General features: G+C 39.2%; 2 protein-coding genes across 15 annotated transcripts in view; one reads left to right on the top strand and one right to left on the bottom strand.

Annotated features, from left to right (window-relative positions):
* The window catches only part of LOC138041102 (deoxyribonuclease TATDN1-like), a 14,088-nt gene extending 7,554 nt beyond the window's left edge, over positions 1 to 6,534 (top strand). For all 14 annotated transcript variants that reach the window (XM_068886908.1, XM_068886887.1, XM_068886916.1 and 11 more), the window contains 9 exons: positions 436 to 499; positions 589 to 738; positions 966 to 1,008; positions 1,106 to 1,191; positions 1,771 to 1,811; positions 1,934 to 2,010; positions 2,642 to 2,712; positions 3,815 to 3,947; positions 5,272 to 6,534. In XM_068886908.1, the coding sequence (XP_068743009.1) occupies positions 436 to 499; positions 589 to 738; positions 966 to 1,008; positions 1,106 to 1,191; positions 1,771 to 1,811; positions 1,934 to 2,010; positions 2,642 to 2,712; positions 3,815 to 3,947; positions 5,272 to 5,368 (762 nt within the window). In that variant the 3' untranslated portion in view covers positions 5,369 to 6,534. The remainder of the gene's footprint in view (positions 1 to 435; positions 500 to 588; positions 739 to 965; positions 1,009 to 1,105; positions 1,192 to 1,770; positions 1,812 to 1,933; positions 2,011 to 2,641; positions 2,713 to 3,814; positions 3,948 to 5,271) is intronic.
* A 140-nt stretch (positions 6,535 to 6,674) lies between these two features.
* The window catches only part of LOC138014692 (beta-secretase-like), a 14,756-nt gene continuing 11,430 nt past the window's right edge, over positions 6,675 to 10,000 (bottom strand). Inside the window, exons 17-18 of the mRNA XM_068861776.1 lie at positions 9,494 to 9,607; positions 6,675 to 8,378 (exon numbers count right to left, since the gene is read on the bottom strand). Coding sequence (XP_068717877.1) covers positions 8,203 to 8,378; positions 9,494 to 9,607 — 290 coding nt within the window. The 3' untranslated portion in view covers positions 6,675 to 8,202. The remainder of the gene's footprint in view (positions 8,379 to 9,493; positions 9,608 to 10,000) is intronic.

The raw sequence follows: 10,000 nt of genomic DNA on the forward strand, positions 1-10,000 counted from the left end.
ATATGAGTGTTTCTTGTCTTGGGCAATATATTGTTGTGCCAAAGTCATGTATTGCACACTGTTACTGTGGACATGAAACTACTTTCTTCAATGAAAGATCACCACAGTTAATGAAAGCTGTAAAGAAGCCGGAGAAGATCCAGGCTTGAATTCTCCAACGCACTTTCACTTCTTACAAGAAAGACAATGAACTCACATTGAACCAGCTCCAAGGTGGCTTGATAGCTTAGTGGTATAGCTGAGAGCAGTGTGCACTGTGCAGCAATCACATTGGCAATGGGTTTAATTCCTGTCCAAGCCTGAATTTTTTCAGGCTTCTGCATGTATCATAACAAGAGGAATATCTAGCAAACTATGTATAAGAGTTTTAATGCCTATCAATCTTTCAGTGATGAAATGTAGGTTGTTTACTACCGGTATATATTATATTTATAGATGATAATCACAGCTGGAAGCTTGTCTGAGAGTCAAGATGCCCTGGACCTTGCTAAAACAAATGGTACTGTGAGAGGCTTGATTTGCTTAAACTCCATTGTGAAGTTTTCTTCCAGATTCCAATTGACGTTTGTGTTATGTTTTATTTGGTAGAATCCTATCACTGTACTGTTGGTTGTCATCCAACTCGCTGTCATGAATTTGAAAAGGATGGTCAAGATCCAGGTGATTATCTACAGCAACTGATTGATTTGGCACAAAGGAATAAAGGAAAAGTTGTTGCTGTTGGTGAATGTGGCTTAGGTGAGTGTCCACTCCTGGGTTGCTTTTCAGGGTACAGTATTCTCTTAATGTCTAAAGGTAGGAATATGATTCCAGTGGTAAAGAATCTTCAAGATAGGATTGTGATTGGGGATGGTTTTGGGAACAATGTGAGGTTTAATTCACTGCATAAATGCCAAAAATGTGGCCGGCAAAGCATTGGTTACAGATAACGTGTACAGAGCAAACTAGTGTCTTTTTCCTTTTAGATTATGACCGTACCAATTTTTGCCAAAAAGAAGTTCAGTTGAAGTAAGTAAATAAGTAAGCAAGTAAATATCTCAAAAGTAAAGATGGTTTTGTGACCAGTTGGGGAAAAAGTTAATTTGAATTAGAGTTCACATTTCAGGTATTTTCAGAAACAGTTTCAACTAGCTGAGGAGACTAAGTTGCCAATGTTTTTACATTCAAGAAATGCACATCAAGATTTCATTGGTAAGTGGGTACTGAAAAATATGACGTGACATACTGTAACTTCTTTGTATTACCGGTAAACAGTATCTCTTTTTTTTGTGCCACCCACTTCAATTTTTGTACTGGTCAGCTGTTGTTATCTTTTCTTCAAATATAAAGGTAAAGGTAAAGTCACTTTATTTAACGTCGGTAGTTCCTTCAGCTACGAGGCTGGTATCAATGGAAGCCGACGGTGCGCCCTTTACCCCCCTCCCTCTGTCAGTGCTCCGTTTTCAGGGGATTTAAAGCTATAGCTACACGGATCAGAGGAAAGTCGAAACAGACGTTGAAGTCACCGAGGATTGAACCAGGGACCTCTCGCTCCGAAAGCCGCGCACTAGCCATCTGAGCCACGACTGCTCCTAATATAATGAAATACTATCTTTTAAATTAATTAATGATTCATTTTCCCTTGCTTTGTTTCAAAAACCAACATTTGACTTGATTTGTGTTAATTGTTAATTTCAGTTTACAGTGTCCCCAATTAGTGCTCCGGCGCTAGAACGACTAGACACTTAAATAAAGTTCCTTTCCTTTTTCCTTTTTTTTCCTTTTTTTTAGATATTATCAGAAAAAACAGAGATAGATTTGTCGCTGGAGTTGTGAGTTGTTGAGCCAAATTCTTGTGCTTGGTAACCTCCTGTCTTTCCTGAACGGCAGGTCACACAAACAATATCATCTGGCAACTTAAACAACATTTTTCTACATTTGTCAATTCAACTAGGCTCACTGTTTCACTGGCACAAAGGAGGAGGCAGCTGATTATTTGGATCAAGGTTTATATATCGGCATCACTGGATGGTATGGACCTGAGTAAAGGTCTAGTCTCAATATTCTTAATTAATGTAGTTCCACCTGCTTTATTCTTCAGCATGCATGTATTGAGTTCCCAGTGATTTCAATAAGCACAGGCAGGCAACAAAAAGCGTAAAAAGTACGATCGTAGAATAGTTCATATTTAAAACTGTTGTTAACGGCGTTGACTCTGATCAAAATCAGTAAACAAATGCTATATAAGTTTCTACGATGGTATCTAGAAAGCCTTTTTATCAAACAATACCGGGCGAATTAGGAAGTTATGTATTTAGCCCGGTAACATGTGTGCAACGAAAAACGCAAAAACTCGTTTCCGGTCACGCACACAATTCTCTAATACACATTTCTCCGTTAACCTATCGCGTATTGCGTCCGTGGTTTAGTGGTCATCGCGATTGTCTATGCCTACTTGGGCTGCCTTCTACTAGGGAAAGAAATCCAAGTCGAAGATCCAAGTTTAGTTCCCGGTAAAATACTCCCGCCCATTTAATAAATATATCAGTTATCTATATATATATTTCTACTTTAACATCGTATCTCCGCGCGGCCATGTAATATCCTCTTCATATTTATAGCTCTTAACAGTTGCTAATTAGAGTATATTTTATTTATCCAGTTCACTCAAAACAGAGGAAAATATTGAAGTCATGAAGACAATTCCCTCAGATAGACTATTACTTGAAACAGGTGCAGTACTTGTTCATTTTTCTTGCTCCTGGGTGTGTTTCGTGCAAAAATAGTAGATTCCGTTGTTGAGATTTCGATTGCGTGGAGTAAAAAGGAATCGCATTGCCCAAACAACGTCACCAAGACGTATTTTAAAAAGTTCGAGTGCCACTTGTTTGCCCTTGACACATTTTGACGTCAGCTGGGATTTTTTAGGGTAAGATCCGTTTGTATGAAAAGAAGTAAATTCTCAATCGTACATTATCAAAAATTGTATAGACCTTATTCATAAATGGCGGTCAATTTATAATTCTTTTGTCGAAGTGCAAATTAGCCTACCAAGCCTCCATACCATACAGTGAATTGAAAAGAATTCTTGCTTTAAAATGAGGCTTGGTAGGCTAATTTGCACGTGGACAAAGGAATTATAAATGTGACCGCCATTTATGAATAAGGTCTATTCCCTATCACAAATGATCAAAATTGACGATATCTCGCTTATATCTGATTCTCAATACTTATTCACTTTCCTAACCATTTAACAGTCGTGCTATCATATCCTACTAAAACTATCTTAAGCCCGGTTCCCACTTGTGCGATAAGCACAATCGTAAGCGAGTTTCACACAGTGAAACAAGCTGACGAACATTTGGCATCTTTTATCCGTTTACTTAGTATGTAATGCCATTATCAGGCATTATTATATAATAGAATGCAAAGTTTTTTTGTGCGCCAATGTGGAAATACACATTTTAAGATATAGCGATTAAAAAAAATAAAATATCTGAAAAAAGAAACCTTAGCATGAAAGCACAGTCAGCAAAATTCACCAGGTTTCCGTAACGTGTTTTGGAAGCCATCTTAACGACCAGCATCAAGGTGATGTGGCTAACGCCCACACATCTTTCTTGTGGTCGTTAATTTACCTTTACCAAGTTGGTTACGGCTAGCGATTCCAACAAATATTCTGAATGTCACTGGCTCGACCCCTGTGATGTTGTCGAGGAAATTTTCCAGCTCTCAGTTATTAAGTTTTGCACTTTTCAAGGTAATGACAGCGCGATTGCTGTTTCATTTTTTATTCTACCCTGCCCAAATTCCTTCCTACCCTGTTTGTATTCAGATGCTCCTTGGTGCGACATGCGACCCACGCACGCGGGTTTTAAGCACGTTAGAACCAAATTTGAAAGCAAGAAGAAAGAAAAATGGGAGCGGGGAGTTTGTGTCAAGGGACGCAATGAGCCTGGCAACATTATGTAAGTATTAGAATGGGTTTTACTCCAGTTTCCTCTTCGGTTAACTTACGCTATAGTGGTTGGTCCAAAAGATATTTTACGTCAGTTACTTAACCAATCACAAGTGCCACCTTCACTTGCTTTTCGCACACAACGCCGGTTATTTTTACACTTTCTTGAACATTTAATAGACAAGAAATATAAGTGATAGAAACGGACGTTTCAGTGGATCTTACGCCATTATCAAGGTTACATAATTAATGATAAAAAGCGGTTTGCGAAGAGGCTAAGTTGAAGTGAATTTGCATAAAAGAGTGCCAAGCTAATTACATGAATACTTTTAGCACGAAGAGAATTAGACTGTACATTCAATAGGCCTTTTTCGATATATTAAAATTCAGCTTGATAGTGAGGCAGTGAGGACAACGACAAAGGAAAGTGGATGGTTGGTAAATATTTTTCTCTTTCATTCCAACGTCTTTCTATTGTGTCCTCACTGCCTCGGTATCAAGCTGAATATTTGATATTTCGAAAATGGCCTATACTGGTTTAATATCTTGAATTGACAGCATTTCATTTACAAGGCAGTCAAATGTGTTCGTGCATTTCTTTATGACATTGAAGCGTGCTAAGAAATTGTTCGGAATAGCAGTGTTATGTTCTGTGGAATAATGCTTGTAAATAGATGACGCCTTTTGACGGTGTTCTTCAACGCGCGTTTGAAGGTGGCCTTTTGTGTACCCGACATAACGTGCATCACACAGTTCACACTTGAATAAATAAACAACGCATTGCTGGGTTACGATGTTAGGCTTGGGCTTGCTCCTTGCTGCTAGAGACCTTTAGATTCTAGGACGAGAACGAGTACGAGTTTTGACTGCCCGTTTTTAGCCAAACTACTTGGAAAATTTATAACCCGTACGATTAATCTTACTCTTTGTTAGCAGTATATATTGCTCAGTTATTCTTACTGTTGGTAACTGACCCTTTTCCTGGTCGAAAAATGCTAAAACTACTACCCTGTTGGTGACTTGTTTTGACACGACGACATTTTGCAAAACCTCGTATTAAAATGATGACGTCATCACGTTTATCCCGCCAAAATGACGCTGGTTTACGCGCGCTAACGTGCGCTCAGTGTTGTTCTATGAGAAAATCTCGTACTCGTGGTCATTCTCGTCCTAGAATCTAAATCTCTCTATTAACTCTGGTTTGACAGACAATTCCTCGGCTTTGCTTTCTTTTTCATAGCCACCTAATGATAGAGTTGCTTCTGAATGGCACGCCAATACGTGTAATACAGTGAAGTTAGAACAAAAGAAAATTTGTCCATTTTTTTTTTCAGTCAAGTTTTAGAAGTCGTCGCAGAAACACGCGGGGAAGACGCACAGAGTCTTGCGGAAGTTGTTTACGAAAATACCCAGGAATTGTTTTTCAGATAGCAATATTACCGTATTTGTCGATGAGGGCAATGTTTTATCTGAATGATGTGGCAGGTTATTAATTGTAAATAAATGAGACGACAAGTGAAATCCATGTTATAGACCACTTTCATAAATGGCGACCACTTTTACATTCTTTTGTATTTATGTTAATTAGACCTACTGCCCTCGTTTTAAAACAAATATTCTTTTGAAATTTCCTCGTCGTAGCGAGGTTAGTAGGGCTTATTAGCATTGAAACAAAAGAACATTTTATTTGGCCGCCATTATGAAAGAGGTCTATTGAATGTTCTGTGTACAGTTTAACAAATATATTCCATGTTGCCATGCGTCTGTTCAGTAATAGATCACAAATGACGTCAAAATGTGGTAAAAACAAAAACGTAGTTCACGAGGCGATGGCCGTGTGTGTCACCGATGTTTCTTACCACTTCTTGACGTCTTCTGTGATCTACTAAGGACTTGAATTAAGATCTACGTCGGCCACGTTAACGAAAACGTCACCTCAAAATATAACTTTTCACAATCCTAAGTCTTTCGGGATTATCATTCACCATCTGCTCATTCACCTCCTACAATGTGGGCGAAGTATCCTAAAAATAAATCGGTACGAGCGGTTTCAGAGTAAAAAATAGAGAATGAAATATTCTCTGTTGCATTCTCACGATGTCTTCAAAACCTCAAATTTGGTGCATGATTTCACGTCGTCATTATCCAGAGTACCGCAAAAAGATTTGCAAAATGTGTGCCGATATTTCTTTTTTTGTTTGTATTATTATCATCATTAGTGTCCCCAAATAACTTTTCCGTCCTGTAAATAGATCATAGGTGAGAACCAATCAAAATGCATGCATAATTGAGCTCATTATATAAACTTCACGAACCTGCTTCTTCACAATGTATAGTTATTTCATCTATCGTTTAGTTTCCAGTAATATTAAATTTTTCATTAACAATTTTAACAGCAAAAAAAAAAACTTTCTTAAGTGGTTGCCAATATAGAGTACTTAACCAAAGCGTTCCATAAACGTCAGGTCTAAGTTAAGAATTTCTAAACTAGCAATTTTGAAGGTCAAAAAATAGCCTTGACAAATTATTGAAGCTAATCAACTGTTACGAAACTGTTTTACTGTATGAAATGATTTTAAATTACATTTAGTTACTGTGGTGCTGTGGTTAGCATTTACTTAAAATTTTCTCGATTTTCTTCATAAATGTTAAATATCAAAACTACAAAATTCCAAATCAAACTCGCTTGCTCCAATTGTACCATACTTTTAGGCAATGTTTAGCCTCGCATTCATGGGTTGGCACTTAGCAATATAAGGTGTGGCGCATTCAGTCCGTTTTTCAACATTTTGGCAGGGACCTAAAGATCAACAACGTCGACAAAAGTTATTTATTACAGGGGTTTCATTAGAAGCCAGTCACCGGCGGTATACCGCCGTCTGTTTGACAGAAATTTGCCTCTCACCGCCGGCTACTCTGTCTTGATTTTCACGCAAACCCTTGTTTAACATAAGAGTGACCGCCGCTTACACGGTTTAGCCCAGTTATTGAAACCCATCATAGAGTTAGCTCTGCGTTTACGCACAGATGGCCAACGATTGTATAACCCTGATAAAGAAAGGCAACGCCTTTCAAAATATTGGCTTCAGTTAATACATTCCTTAAACGTTCAATCAGACTCGCTCTTTTTAGTTTGTGATAATATTAATATTGCAGGTTAGATGGTAGTCTCCTTGGGGCATCACGCAACGCTCGTGAGGGGAGCGTTGCGTGACGCCTCGAGGAGACTAGAGCCTCTGTTTCTTCTGTTTGCTTACGCCGGTCCTTGCTTACACAGTTATAAAGCGGCAACCGGCAGGCTTCTTCTTGTCATAAAGGCATGAACGTTTTCTTACGTAAACGTGTCTTCCTCATTCGGCTATTTACGTATAGTGTGTGTATCTAAACCTATTTGTGGATTTATGGAAACTATATAATTTCGAAGAGTTGCTCGGTATCTACAGCTAACAGGCGAGACAGTCAGTCAGTGCTGTCCACTTCATTATGAATGAAGGTTGGTGCCCCTGTGGCTTCTCTCGTCTCGCCGAGCTCGCTCTTGGGAAAGGTGGAACTCTGCCAGCCTCTTGCCCTTCTTGTCTGTTGCCTCCGAGCTGTACGGTAGGTTTCTCGTCAAACCTACAGATCCCCTGATCCTCGAACAGGCACAAAATTAGCTAAGGTCAAACATATTTCTTTGATTTTTGGCCAAGCCCATTTCAGCCTGGCGTTAGCCTACACACCTGGCGGTTCAGTTGTTGCGGAACACGAGAGATCTCGGCTCTGTTCGTGCGTTTTTACCCTTTGCACAATTTTCTTTGCCAGTTTCTTTGAAAATGTGCAAAATTAAGTAAAACAAAATCTCAAGTGCTATCAAAACATGAAAAAGGTGTGCACAAAATGGCAAATTTTCCCTCTTGAGAAATTCTCAACACCGTTCCGACCAATTCGGTTACGATGTGGTTTGGCGAGATTGTGTAAGTTCATCTCATTGGAAAATTCACGAAAACAAAAACAAAGGAATTTTCCATGACATCGTCGTTGACTTCGGCGTCAGTTACAGTGCAGTGTGTAGATCTTGGTTTGCTGTCGGCTGCTTTGTTGGACCCACTGGGCCCCTGCAGCTGGAGAGAAGGAGCACTGCCTTTGGAGACGCGAGGGCCGTTCTTCGGTACACTGCAGGCAAGGGATGTTAGATCTGTCTGCCGCAGTAGTCTTAAAAAACTTCTTCCTTGGCATGACTTGCGAATGCGTCAATATTTAGTCACATGCCAGCTCTGTTTCTCTGTTTATCTACTGGGATGTATTCCATCCCTGTGGTTCTTGATCTCTTCGGTACTGTTCGGAATCTCTGTATCACTTTCCGACTGAGGTTTCGTGACTCCTCGACAACTCACATACGAAAACAGTGTGCAAAGGCTGAAGAACAGGAAACCACTCATCAAAAAGATCCAGATACCCGCCACTGAAACAAAAACAAATATAACAATGACTAAAAATGTATAGAACGCAAGAACAAGGAGAACACTCGCTTTAACGACGCATGCACGTTAACACCTTAGTATATTCTTTCATACGGTTCTCGGGGTGGACTAAGCCAAGTACTGGTTTGTTGTGGGCGAAGAAAACGTGAAGAACCCGGCGTAAAACCCTCGTCGCTGGAACAATAACGAGCACAAACTCGAGCATAAACAAACCCTAAGGGTAGCACATTTTTGCTGTATCGTATTGTAAACAGGTTTTTTCTTTCGTTCAAATTGTGACGTCGATTAGCCAAGGACCATTGCTTGTAACACTCTCATGGAGAAAGGCAATGCCTTTCGAAATATTGGTAAATACAATAGATATTCCTTCACTGTTTGATCAAAAAGTTACACACTTACAGGCAGCAGTGCTGAAACGTTATGAATTGCAACTTCTTAAGCTTCATTCATAACTCTCCTATCCAGGATAGCATCATATCTATATCTGAATATCAACCTGGTCGCAGTGTGAACACTAACTTGGGAGATGACTCTACGTTATAAAGGAGAGCAATTTTTAGTCGGGTTCACACTAGGGACGTAAGAAGGCTAAGTATGTCCGAGTTCTACTACTTTGAATGTGAACGGGGTTTTGTTTTAGTTGAAGTACCTTACTTTTTAACCTTAGAAACGAGGTATCTTCAAAAAAGCCGCGAAGTATGATCTCAAGATTAGTTGCGTACTTGAGCATATTAAAACACGATAAGGCTGGTTTTTTTTTTTTGCCGCATGGTTTGATAGACAATCTACAAGTACCTTACTTTATAAATTTTAGTATTCACTACTTGCACAATCCCATAATACACCTCGATTACCCCCCAAAACTTTTGCAGGACCATTGTTTGCAATTTCTCCTGGGACATGAAAATGTCCCAAGAGAAAACGAAAACAATGCCTATGCAGATTTTTTTTTTTTGGGGGGGGGAGGGGGGAGGTAAAAGAGGTGTATTATGGGATTTGCGCTTGTATCTAAAATAGGTCTCATTGTTGACTTGAGATTCTGTAGCACTTATGGCGGCCTACTTGTACCCCAGTATGAATCCGCTTAATATCACACCTGAACACTGTTTGTACATTGGAACTAAAGTGTCACAGTACGCCTGAAATTCAGCACTGCCGTGTCCGTTTAGGAAGGTCTGAACTTTAGCATCATCGAGAGTAAAGAGGCCTCCTGAAGTGCAATCGAACAAGTAACTTGTGAGCTACTTAATACACGTTTCATTTCAAAGCATAATGTTACACATGATTTGGCAATGTAATGTAGAATGGAAAAAAATGTGAGCCATCTTGAAATCCGTTGTTTCAAATAGCTACTATGGGATTCTAAGGGAGCAAATTAGTATTCTTTTTCCCCTTAGAATCCCTTAATAGCTCTTTGAAACAATGGATTTCAAAATGGCCGCCGTATCCGTAAAATAGTCTATGGCAATGAAACGTAATTGAACTAAAGGAAGTGATAATTGATTTCTTGTGCTTCCTTGTTTCGGTAAAACGGTAAAAACAAAAAGGCAGCATTCCAACCATGCTAAAGAAAAGATGAAACACTGTGTAGATATACCTCTAA

Source organism: Montipora capricornis, chromosome 1, assembly GCF_036669925.1.
Source record: "Montipora capricornis isolate CH-2021 chromosome 1, ASM3666992v2, whole genome shotgun sequence".
Taxonomy (NCBI): domain Eukaryota; kingdom Metazoa; phylum Cnidaria; class Anthozoa; order Scleractinia; family Acroporidae; genus Montipora; species Montipora capricornis.